The 13,672-nt window shown below is 41.2% G+C and overlaps 1 protein-coding gene across 1 annotated transcript in view; it reads left to right on the top strand.

Moving 5' to 3' along the window:
- Positions 1–13,672, top strand: part of SEZ6L2 (seizure related 6 homolog like 2) — a 288,620-nt gene that overhangs the window by 214,112 nt on the left and 60,836 nt on the right. Inside the window, exons 9-11 of the mRNA XM_069652000.1 lie at positions 4,547–4,741; positions 5,934–6,072; positions 9,639–9,835. Of these exons, the coding sequence (XP_069508101.1) occupies positions 4,547–4,741; positions 5,934–6,072; positions 9,639–9,835 (531 nt within the window). The remainder of the gene's footprint in view (positions 1–4,546; positions 4,742–5,933; positions 6,073–9,638; positions 9,836–13,672) is intronic.

The raw sequence follows: 13,672 nt of genomic DNA, 5'->3' as shown, positions 1-13,672 counted from the left end.
ACGCAGTCTGCATGGGCTATGTTAATTCATATGTTTGAATGCCATTTTTCAAGTGAAGTGTGGGAGCAGTCCTTCCACAAAGTGTGAACAAAAGGCTTTTTGCCCTTCTTTGGTACCTAAATCCATACCACTATAAGAGGAGAAAACCTCTTCCTTCCTTGTAAAGTATTTTTCTACTGACTCGCCTTCATACTCTCTATAGGTTGTTAATTTATCCCAGTTAATTTGCTTTCTGTGTACTATTTGCTCAATTATTTTGATAACAGCCCCGGCCAATATGCCCTCAAATAATTGCCCTGCTTCCCCTCTATAGGTCACTTCTTCCTTCTTCTCCAAATCCTCCCACTTGATTGACTGTTCTTCACTTTTCTGTTTCCTACACAGTCTCCATATTTCAGTTACCTAATGGTAATGGACCTGTGCATATAATTTTGTTAGTCTGATTATACCACTATTTAGGGTTCTGTCTGATGTCAGGAAAATCTTTGGTAAAAGACAACAGCTCCATCCTATTCCATGGTACAACACTAATCCAGATAACTCATACACAATTATATTATTTGCCCGTAGAGACTGAGTTTTCATAACTTTAGAGGCAAAGGCTGGTCCCTTCATTCCTGCCCTGATTCATTCTTCCAACCATGATTTAATGTGTGCCCAAGTTTCTGGAAGTACGGAAACCACATCTTTGCCAATTGTGTCTATCTTATCATCCATATTATATGTAGGAGGAAGAGGTTGTTTAGTCAATAAATGTTCCAACAAGGGGTCTGCTCCAAATACTCAGGGGGTGCAGAAGCCTCTGTCTGAGGCCAATGAACAACATAAGTCTTTTTCACTTGCATGAGTATTTCTCTGTCATCCTGTTGCCAGTCCTCTTTTAACTTCTGTTGACCTTATACTCTAGCCTTATCTTTTTCTGACTGTGGCTTCCTTTTTTTTAGTTGTTTACCTCATTGCTTTCTGCCTAGCGTAATCTTCCTATTTTTGATAAGTCTCCTACTGAAGTATCTAATTTACTTTGGTCCCTTTGCTGACAACCTTTCCCAGAGGTACCCTAATTTTTCTAAGTCAAAAGTCCAAACCTCTGGAATTTTAAATTGGGATTGTCAGCAGTATATCGGTGCCATTTCGTCAAAAATAGCACAACCCTTGTGTTATTTTTACCATGAATTTCCATCCCAGGCAACCTTCTGGCAGAGTGGGAACATGCTGTTCAAGTTTATTTAAAAATGTTCTACACCCACAAATCTTGGTGCTTGCATCGGCCATGTTTCAAGAGCTTTAATACGCCTTTAATTCCAAGGTTGCAATGTGTCTAGGTACGCTTACAATAGTGGTCCCCAAATATTGCGATACTAAAGAAAAATATAGCATGTATTCATACAATTTCTTCAATCAGCGCCAATCTCACCTGTTATTCTGTCGTCCTTCCACTCACTCAGTCCAGTAGGTGCCAGTGTCTCTAAAGGAAAAATTCTATTCCAGGCGAGAACCTCGGTTGGGGTAAATCAACATGTCAGGAAATCTGGTGAGGATAGAGCGTGGCTGCAGGAAAACACAGTCCATATTGTGCAGTGCATTCCATGGTCATTTATCATCTGTCGCCTTTTCTCAACTGCGGTACACAGTCTGTCTGGATTTACTATGGATGAGGTTTCATCTGGGGTGCCATCTGCCAAAAGGTGCAAATTGGAGCAAGGTTGTAAGCCCCTCCTCAAGGGTCATTCCCGTCTGGAATATAAACTAAGAAGGAGACACCTTCACAGAATAAGTTACATAGTTACATTTATTTAATATCAACAAAATACTTGAGCGGAGAGAGGCGATAACATATGTTTCACTAAGGCACTCTGTCTTCACAGACTTTTACGGTCCTTATATACACATCTTTTTAGCTGTGTTAGCATAACGTGTAAATAACACACTGGTCCTTAACAGATGAATTACTGGCAGGGTGAACAGAAAGCTTGGTGAGTAAAAATAGTGGAATACAAATAGACATGCAGGGGGAGGCTGAACATGTGTTATTTTCAATCCTTGGCTGGAGCTCAGATGGAAGGGTCATTACCTGCTGGTATTTGTGCGTGCTTATTATTACCGCACTTATTTCCTAGCTTGAGAGCAGTGCCTTAAACCTAACACATGCCCAGAGTTTGTTTGAGTTGCTATTTGTGGACCACGACAAAACTGTTGTGTCACATTATAACAGAGAACTGGTGTTCATGTAATGTATATTTCCACACTGCAACAACAGATTAGCTAACTTCACCCTTCACAAAGAAGAAATATCCATTTGCATCTCAGTCTGGTCCCGCCCACAAGGGCAGTCTAGCACTGAGATGCTATACATTTCGGTATAGGGGTTCCCATACATTTGTGTGAATTTTTAGGAACTTTGGTTTTCACTCTAAGTTACCCAGAGTAATGCAAACATGGACCCCATGCACAATGTGCTTAGAGAGGCACATCTTCACCTCACTAGGCTGAAACACATGTCTGAGGCATACCTGTACAACCTCTGGAGTCTTTGCATCACATTTAATTCATCATAATCAATAGCATCTGCTCCGGGCAGCCGTCCGGCCTTTCATGTTTCATTCTAATGTGCCGTTCCAGAAGGGTAAAAGCTCTGTGCAGATCAGGTTTGGCCCCTCCCAATAAGGGTAGTTTAGCAAAAACTGCTAGACTCCATTTCTTTTGCATGAGATCGCAAGCAACACAAGATAAATGTTGGCCTCATTGAGCATCATCAGCACACATTACATGTGTTCTTCCATCAATTGTCCATTAACTTTGTGACACACATACTGAAGTGCCTTAGTGGTAAAATACATGTGTTCACCACCCTTCAAATTTTGAAACTTTGTTTTGGAGAACATATTTGGCCCATAATGAACACTTTATGTGTAGCTGATTCCAAAACTTTCTGCCACTAATCACAGTGATTCTAAAACCGACATTAAGGTCTTTGGAACTTTCACATGCACAGACCTAGCCTTAACAAAGGGGTTAGAAACAATGCTCTTTGTTTACTTAGAGTTGAAGTATATTGGATTCCCGCGTTATGTGAAATCCAGCTTGAGGTAAATACTGATGCAGAGCTTGTTGTTTTTGTTGGTTATTGAGTTTTTATTCATGAGCTAATCCAGATTTCTATGCCACACATGTGTATTTGCAATGTAATGGTATACCCATGCACTTTTTTCCCTGAATTTCATTTCTTTATGTTGACATCATTGTAGTAAACACATTAATCCTGCTCTTATATCCTTTCTTGAGTCTGTATTGGACTTTTGTGTCAATTGCTCATGCGCATTTGTTAACAATAGGAGTGTTGTTTATTTGTTTTCAAATGGAATGGATCTTTTTCCCAATTTATTTCTCCATAGGCCTTTGCCATTTCATCCACTTTTTCTTTTTATACTTTTACACTTCATTCTACAGGTTTCTACTTGAGGCATTTACATTGTACACCCACATTTGGTTACAACACGCCAACATTGATCCACATATTTTAGAGAAGCAACTTTTAAATAAGTTCACTTTTTGTGCAATCGAGTGAGAGAAGACACCACGTCCTATCCTCTTTTTTTCCTTTTCTTCTTGCTTTCTCTCATTATTTTGTTATTGTGATTGAGAATATGTGTTATAGTACAATACAAAACAACTGTTTTCGTGTTTAGTCCAAACCCAGTGCATTATGTGACATTTTGGGTTCCTAACAAATTCAAAAGGATTTTTTGTGTTAATGTTTTATGTTTGGTCCTGATGAAAGGCCACATGTATAACATGTTCACTTGATTCCTTTTTGTGATTAAACAGAGTCAGTTTTGCTATTAACTGTGTGCAGCGCCTTCTCTTCCTCATCCTCATTGCTTAGCTCTGCCATCATTAATGTAAAGCCACAGGAAATATACAACTAGGGGAACATACCCGAGGCTTATTACGACTTATACCTGATGAATGTGGTTTCATGAAAAGAAAATCCAAGAAGCAAGTGAGACCAAAAGTTATGCTATACAGCCACTTACATTCAGAAACACCCATCTGTCATCAATGAAAATAAAGGCACAAACAGAACATTTAAACAGAAGGGGCCCATTTGGGTTAGAGAACACAGACAAGGAAATCCATTGACACTGTTTATCTGCCCGTGTACTCTCGCTCTTCCTTTTCTGTTTGTCTTGCTCTCTTACACTTCTGCTTTTTCACACTCTTCTTCCAAGTCATTATTATCTGTTTCAGCACATCCTGCCCCAAATTCTTGAGCTACCTCCTCTTTACCTGCCTATTCAATAAGTTTGTAGGCTAATGCATCTGTTGCAGACATCTACATAAACCTACTGTTGGCAAGTTTCATTCCTGGCAGTACTACTGAGTTGGAAAAAATAACATTTGTTTTTTGAGCACCAAGACACAATCCCGTTTGATATCTGTACTGTACTAAATTTCCAATATCAACATTAGGTGGTATCGAATTAGTGACTTCTTTGTTTTCTTCCTCCCCATCTCTTTCATTTGGCACTGCACCTTCCACCCAAAGCTTTTGACGAGGACCGCTGCTACGGCCCTTTCCTGGCTCATGGCAACTTCACAACATCAGACTTGCTGTACCACGTGGGAGCCATCGTCGATTTCGCATGCAACCCCGGTTATATGTTGGAGCAGGGACCATCTGTCATTGAGTGCATTGACTCCTCGGAACCGCATTGGAATGATAGCGAGCCAATCTGTAAAGGTGGGAGACTGGCACTGGCAAGAGATGGTCATTATCACGGCACCAGTAGGTGGGGTGCAGTGCACTGGCACTGGCACTGAACTGTAAATATGGTGGGAATGGGGTCTACCACAAAACAGGTAGAAGGGACAGGGCTGAAATGGAACTGTGAGAGGGGGTGGGAAATGGATCTCTCTTGGATCTGGGTGAAGAGGACGATGGTAGGAGGGTGGCATGGGACCAGGTGAAGTGGTGTACAAGCTAGCATGGAGCTAAAAGAAGGGATGGGAAAGAGCAGTGTCATGGGTCTGGGACAAGGGGCGAAAGAGAGCCTGGCATGGAACTGAGAGAAGGCATGGAAGAGGAGCAAGCATGGACTTGGTATAAGAAGCCAACAAGGCTAATTGCATGGAAGTGGGGAAAATAGCATGGGGCTAGCAGGGAGCAAGTGCATGGAGCTAATGGAGGGAATGGAGCAGGCAGAATGGAGGTAGGAATAATTGGCATCTACCCAGGTGTAGGGCCAGGATGACAAGGAACTGGAAGAATGTTTTAGAGATGATACTGGAAGGAGCCCAGGACAATTGGTAAATGGCCTATTTAGTTTATTTATTTATATAGCTCTGTCAGGTATTGGTGTGATGACTACTCTTTTATTTTCAGGCTTATTGGATTCATGCAGAGAAACAAGTTTTGTATTGCTAGTTTGTTGGGTCCAGGGGAAAATATATACTTTGTCAATGTCGCAATGCTTTTACCAGACCAACAATGTATATGAACAACGTATATATGTATATCAATGTTAAAATATGTTTATTTTCAGAGCACTAGAAGCCACTTCTCCTGTCCTCTTGTGTACTATTCTGCCCTTTTATCTTCATTCCTGTTCCCTCTTCTTCCCTCTGTTCTCCTTTCTCCTCCTCTCCCGTTCTCCCTTCATCTTTCCAATTTTTCATACCATTTCCCTATTTCCATTCGTATGTCTTCTTTTGCTTCGACACCCCTTATTCATTCCATTCCATCCCTCCCTGCGGACATCCACATCCCTCCACTTTGCCCATATCAAAGGTGACACAAGTTTATTGCTTTATTTAACAGGTTTGTGCAGACAGCACTCATGAATTCCTGCAATGATGTGACCTTATTTTCTTTTTCATCTCTTTCGGTGCCTCATTGCCCTTAAATCATCCCCCACACATTCCCTCATTTTCAGCTTTATGTGGAGGGGAGATTTCTGAATCGACAGGTGTGGTCCTGTCCCCGGACTGGCCTCAGAACTACGGCAAGGGCCAGGACTGTGTCTGGGGTATTCATGTACAGGAGGACAAGCGCATCCAGCTGGAAATCGAGATGTACGTATGGCACCAACATCCTAATCAGTTACATTTATGTCTGTTATTATTATTTGGGTATTTATTGAGGGCGCACCTAGCTTCTGGAAGCAACAGAGTGCTTTACAATAATAGGAGGAAGAACACAGTGAGTGAATCAGAGAATCAAGGCAGCGGGGAGCTAAGAACAGGGGAGGGTGAGGGCGGGCAATTTGACAGCAAGGGAACTGCAAGCAAACAGGGGAGGAAACGCCCAGCCTCAAGTAGAATGAGGAGTCAAGGGAGTGTGGACCCAGGGTTTAGGGAGGAGAAAATCCTTGAAGAGGAGGGTCTTGAGATCCTTCTTGAATTATAAAGTGAATGAGGGGACGAGTCTGATGCTAATGGTAAGGAGGTTCCAGATTCTTGTGGCATAGACTGAAAAGGCATGTGTTCTAGTTCATTTCTTCCTACACTGGCAGAGTTCAAGTCTGCACATGTCCTTACTTCTGGTGGATCGTAATGCTCCGTGGATGTGAGTTTCTGATTGAAGTAGCATGGGGACCTCAGAGTGACAGCCTTGTAGATGATGTGGCAGGATTTGAAGATAATACAGGCTTTGAGCGGTAACCAGTGCAGTTCGATGTGGGTCGGAGTGATGTGGTTGAATTTGTGGACACATTTCAGGGGTGCCAGGGTAATCACCCGAAGGCGTTCCAAAAGGGCATTGCCACCATCCAGGTGGGGGAGGGCCAAGACTTGGACAGCAGATCTGAAGTTGTTTTCTGGGATTAATGGCTTAATGTTTATGCAGGAGAGAAAGTTGATCCCAAGACGTGTGTCTTCCTTGATATGTGCTGTTTAAAGGAGAGATGTCTGTTGATGTCAAACCCAAGGGACTTGGTGCAGGTGGCCAGCTGGGGTATGAAGCCCTCGAGGTTCATAGTGGAGAGTCAGGACTGGATGTCAGGGTGTTTGGTGTTGTTGGCCAGCAGTAGGAATTCTGTCTTTAACTGTCTTCAAGTCTGTTTAAGTTTCTAAAATGATAATAGACCAAATGGGCATATATGGACATCTAATCTGCTCTCTGAATGAGACTTAAATATGGAAACCATTATAGCAACATAAATGCAGCTACATTTGTGTTGCGCAGTTTGAGGTGCCCAAATAGGCCACATCCACCTATCTATACTTTAAAGTAGCTGTCTACATAGGTAACAATCTGTGCCTGCATATGTAATGTAATAAGCATTCATACTCCGCTTGTTCCCAACATAGTGGTCTTCTGGCACTGAATATGTATGTGCTCAGCTAATTGCATCATAATGGATGGTACATTCATCTATACATACTGAGCTACCCTTCATGAGGCTGAGTCACAGATAAGTTAATTGCAGTGAGACCAATTCACAAAAACGTTACCCGTAGTAACTCTGGGTTACTCCTGGAGTGTGGCCATTCCATTCACAACATTTTTCAGGTAGAATCTCTGACTTATTCTTGACTCACTCCTTTCTTTACAGTAGTACGTCAGGTGTAAGCAAAGTTACTATTGGTCACTTATTTGTGAATCGAATGGTCTCTCTTCAGGAGCGAGTCAAGGGTGAGTTAGAGTTACTACTCAAAATTCACAAAATGATTTTCAACTACACAAAGACGAGCAAAAAAGGGTTTTTTCAAGGGGTGATTTAGGGATTTGTGGGTGAATCAAAGGGGGTTCTAAATGATGACGAAATACACAATCACTAAAGTGTAACTTTACGTGCATTCAGAAAACTTCAAAGTTATCTCATAAACTTTTGTGAACACATTAAATTTACAACTGAACATTGCAGGTGTAAAGTGTTAGATGTGAGGCGTGAAAGTGAACATAAATGTAGGGATTTGTGGAGTAAAAGAAAATAGGCCTCATTACGAGTTCAGCAGTGCAGTAAAAAAGTGGTGGTATTTCTATTACTGGAACTTTTTTTGGCGTAACAAACATTTTTACCACAACACTGAATTCCAAGTTTGACCTTGAAGTAGAGCAAATGCATCCACTATGATGATGGAGGAAAAATCCCTACTGTAAATCCAAAAATCTGCAGATTTACTGTGCCGAAATACTGCTGAAAATCCTGAGGGAGTCCTATGGAGTCCAAAAATGGGGATTCACACCATCCTACCACCAAGGTCAGCCCATGGACCGAGTGGCCGTAATGGAAATTATTTTGTTGGTAAAGCAGCAGATTTACATAACATCAGGGTCCTTTTCCTATAAATTGTAATCTCAAAAAAGTCATAACCCAACATTTTTTGGGGTATATATGCTTCCAGCCAGAAAATGAAAGCTAAAGGAGAAAAAAAGTTATTTTTATATACATATATACATTTTATTCACAAAAATGTATAAGAACTTCATTATAATTCTTAGAGAGCATCATTACTATGGACACAATTGATGTGTGTGATGTCTCTCATGTACATCTCGCCAACAGACTACACTATGCACAAGGAGTAAAAAGAAACAAAAAAAAACAAAAATAACTACTAACCAAAATAAAAAATGAACAAATCACCACTAACCAGCCGATTTACCACATTATACTGCCAAACTTGTTATGGGGCCAAGAAGTGGTGGAAAGTTATTATGGATTGAGTGAAAAGAAGTTTGCATAAGGTTTTAGTAAAATTGTCATATTTTTCTGTCGGACATGGATTAAGTTACCCCGGTCAAGTTATCTCATGTTCGGCCACGTATTCTGCACGTAAAGGGAATGTTTAAGAAAAAGATCTGCTGCAGATTACATGACTTGAAATGAACAGTATCAATTTACACCTGAATTCTTTGTGAATACTCTTTTGTGGTATACGTTTCAACATCAAGAAATTGTAAATCAGTTCCATCGTATACACAAAGAAATTTTGTGTAGCTAAGTGCATCAGAAATGTGAGTAAGTTACATCTGATTCCAAAAAAAAGCACAGTTAGACCCAAAGGTTAGGGTAAGTCATGGAGTAGCCTTACTCTACAGCAAGCTTATTGCTTGTCAGACAGAAAAAAATTACAATTGTATACATGTTTTTGAATAAACCCTTTTCTCTCATGCCAACATGTTTTTTCCACTACATAGTTATCTTCACCCCAAACATCCAACACATATACATACAGATTTACACCTCCTATCCAACACTTACACCTAAAACACCCAGGTGTAACTTAAGTATGTTCACAAACGTTTTGCAGAAAACGTTGAAGCTTTGTGAATACATTTAAAGTTACACTTTTGTTGGCATGCACTTATTCCCTGTTCAGACTCACCCACAGCTCTTCTACATGCACTGGGGAAGGCTCTTTTTTGCTGGTCTAGTAGTAAGCTATGTATATGTAAGTTATGCCACTGTGTATATCTTTACTTCTTTTTCCTCGGAGTAAGTCACACTTACTCCAGGATAGAGCTATGGTTACTAGGCCCATCAGGTATCTACAGCACCTCTGTGATGTACAAAAGAATGTGCATGTTAATTAGTGTGGCCTGGAAGACACTCTTAAGGGAAATAACTATAACCGCTCTTTAAGGGAAATAACTATGACCGCTCTTCCTGTGTAACTAACCCTCTCTGCTATAGTCTGAATATCCGGAAGAGTGACATACTGACTGTCTTTGATGGAGAGGACCTGACTGCCCGCATCTTGGGCCAGTACATGGGAGTACACCAGCGTTTCAAGATCTTCTCCTCCGATAATGATGTCACCATCCAGTTCCAGTCCGACACCAACGACCCCCTGTTCGGGCTGAGCCAGGGTTTCATCATACACTTTAAAGGTGAGATGGATGGGGACGGAGGGGACATACATGTCACACCCCACTTATTCCAATCCCGTTCTCTTTTCCTCTTTTCCTCTTCCCTAACCCTTCTCTGACCCTCTCTTCTAACATTCTATAATTGGAACTGTTCATCTTGTTTTGCATTTTTATTTCCTTTTTTTCATTTAACTTTTTCTCTCTCACTTTCACAAAATGTATAGTCTTGGGTCATCGGTGGGGCAGGCCAACAGTTGCCATATACATAGAAGGGGGTTGCGGAGATCCAATTGACCAAGTACTGAATCCAAATACTCCATGGTGTGATTATCCTCCTGCGTGCAAAGTAGTTTATTGCAAAAGGTTACACACAGTGCAGAATGCTGTGAGTGCATGCTCCCATAGGCAGGGGGAGAGATAGAAAGGGGCTTGTGCCCTTTGACAAAGTCAGAATGCCAAGTCCATCTACAGGGGCTCGGCAGCCCTGGAAAGCCATCCTACCAGCGCATACAAGAGCGATGAGATACCTGCAGGAGATACAGGGAAGGAGCTGAAGTGTCCCCCTCAGAGTCCCTTGCCTTGCTATGATCTTCGAAATGTAGCCCCAGATCCAGAAGGCTCAGAGTGTGATGATATTGCATGATCTTCCCCTCAAATACCTTTCCCTAATTCATGCATGCGCTCAGGAGAATGTGAACTCAACCATAACAAGATTATGAACATAATAGATTTGTGTATCCCAAGGGCACAGCGAGTGATCCAAGACCCGAAGCTCCACACTGTGTGGGACCTTATAGAGACATTGTAGGACCCACACAAACTTCGCCTAGTACAAAGACCCATATCCCTGTCCTGATCAGATATGCCAGAACGGATCTTTGCAGTGAAACTAAAGACGGTCCTCTAGAGTGAATGCTGGAAAAATGTCAGTGTGGTGCAGCCGCAGGGTCCTGCAGGCAAACAAAGATTCCAACAAACTTGTGAAGAATCCATACTGTTTGTGATACACCCCCCAACGTGTACAGCATGTTAGGGCATAGATTCTGAAGGAAATAAGTAAGTGTAGGGGACCGGAGAAGAGCCAGGGGGAAGGGTTGGGACGTCTGTTAGTGTCAAAACAGCCACTGGTCCTTTTTAGGCTCGGGAAGCTATGTACCCATGGCAGCTGAGGCGAATTACTAATGAGACTAACAGACCAATGAAAGGGCTCCCTGCATTTAAGGTAGACTTGTACCAAAATTCGGCTTCGAGTGAGTGTTCAGCCAAATTCCCAGAGAAAATTAGATATGCTTCAGCTTAATTTTCACTCCGAATAGTTTCCCCTACAGAATACATTAAGTACTGCTTTGATTCAGGCATGTCATGTTTATCTTTTAAAAGGATCACAAAACAAATGCCGCTGTCACTTTTTTGATTGAGTAGAGGCAGAGCACAGGTTTTAAAGTGCAAACAAAAGGCCTCATAATATGTTAGGCCGGTACGTTAATAACGTGCTGGTACTAATGTTTACCGACACGTTACTGCACTGGCCAACTATATGTTTGCCGGTGGGGCACCTGTTTTACCTCCAGCCACCAGCAAACTTCGAATGAGGCCCAAATTTCCTGCCCTTCATGTGCTGGACAGACTATCATCTGGCAGTTTGCTGGGGAGGGGAGAGCTGAAGCAGAACTCTCCATATTTTGAATGTTTCTCCTGTCTCCCCTGTATTTTGCCATTGAAAACCATTGAGCTGGACCAGCAGTTTATGAAGTTGCTATTGGAAACTGGTATTTAGGCACATATTGATTTGCTGAGGACATGTTTGAGAAATCTGAAAGTTACAGGTCCCAATCCAATCAATTCCCAATCCAAATAATATAATTAAGTGGATTAATGGAGCTATTGCAGAGATCCCAGTAAGTTACACAAACTGAGTTAAATAGCTCAGGAGGTAGTGTACCTGCAACAAAGAACTGTATTCAGCCTGCAGACTAAGGTTATAAAGCAAGTAAGGTGGTTCAGTGGGAAGTGTGCCTGTGACCGAGATATGCATGTAATATCGAAACATAGGTTACAATTCCTGCCCTCCAACTTTCTCATGTTGCCAAAATGAGTCCCTTAAAATTTAGTAAGTGACAGATGTTACATACCCCACTTGAAAAAGGACACATACAATTTAATAATGAAAGGACATTTTTCAAATGCCTCATTCCAACTAAGTACCATAGGTAGAAAGCATGACTTAAGCATGCAAAAGGTTTATATTCATTAGCACTTCAGCTGTCAGCAGGGTGCTAAGTGATGTAATCACTCCTTTTGTGTTTCAGTTCCTTGATGCAGCCAGAAAGCTAAAGATGGGCAGGAACAAAAGGAACATTTGAAAATACAACTAGACACATTCCAGTCTCCCATCAAAGTAATTGCATACATGCATACTATACTTTTGGGCTTGCACTTTACAAATGATGCACTGCTACTACTCAGGTCCTTCCCAACAAGCAACAGCTACTAATGTACAAAAATACACACCATTGTTGAACAGTTTATTTTCTGATAATGTATTCCTTTCATGGTTTCCACAAACATCTTCCATAGACACAAAGAAAAGAATTGCAATAAAGAATGGATATACACATTTTAAAGTGTGTTTTTAATTTACAAAGTGTTCTTCTTGTCTAACATAACTTTATTTATTTATTAAAAAGGAAACTATTCGCCTCTGTATTTTGGCTTCGGACGAATACTTGTCCAACTATTCGGTATTTGTCCGAATACTTACATTTACTATTCGGTACACCCCTAATTTCAGGAACAACAAAAAACCATGGGAGGACACTTTAGTAAGAGTATGGAAAGTAAAGGCCTAAAGAATTAGAGAAAGTAGAGGACGACAGTCCTACAGGACCAGAATGAACGGAATGTGAAAAAGAGAGAAAGCATGCGTGCGAGAGACAGAGAGAGAGAGAGAGACATAGCGACAGAGAGACAGAGATGGACAGAGACCGACATACACACTCAGGGAAAATTAAGCCCACTGTAAAAGACCTTACTGCGCAAAGAAGGTGTGAAAAAAGCATATCCTTTCCTTCTCCACCTTTGTGTCTTTGAATCAAACATTTTGGAATTTCTTTTCAATATCATTACTGTTTTTGTATGCTGGGTTCCACTCATTAGATGCTACATGTTAAAAGTATGGAAACATTATGCAAAACATTGGTCGAACAACATGGGCCTGCTTGAATTGTAATTTCTCAGCAAGGAGAACTGCATCGCAGTGTTTGAATATGTGTCTATTTTGTTTCCAATGTATGGCCCTTTAGATAAAAGGGCCTTGCCAGACTGAATTCCTAGCATACTTTTTTCCTGCACCAATGGAGTTTAAAGTGGGAGAATCCCTTGCCTTTTTTTCCATGTAAAAGGGATGTCCAGCTCTGTGTGCTTTCTTTCCTTCTTGTTGCTCATTAATCGTGTGACCACCATATGATTGAGAGGTCTTTGGGACTTCGAAAGCCTATGCAACTACCATCTTAGCATAATACTTTGTTAGTCCAATAAAAGCTATCAAACCTGGATTTTTCTTGATTTTAAGAACATAATGAAACTCATAGGCACGCTCTTTGATAGAAATTGCAAGAATGCAACACTTAAAAGTTGAAACAATCAATGATATACACAGAAGTACATTTAATATCAGATATTTCATTATCAGTTGAATATACAGACATAACAGTATGCATGTTTGTATTTGTATTTAGCTCCTAGGTTGGAGGAGCTAACCAATCAGGTTGCTCAGATCACGGGTTGAATTCTGCGATCACACCCGCATTCCAAGCAATCTGATGGCTGCTCGCCTGCCCCGCCATCTTCCTTCCCGGG

This window comes from Ambystoma mexicanum, chromosome 3p, assembly GCF_040938575.1.
Source record: "Ambystoma mexicanum isolate Mex_15411 chromosome 3p, UKY_AmexF1_1, whole genome shotgun sequence".
Lineage (NCBI taxonomy): Eukaryota > Metazoa > Chordata > Amphibia > Caudata > Ambystomatidae > Ambystoma > Ambystoma mexicanum.
This window is presented reverse-complemented; position numbering and strand designations above follow the sequence as displayed.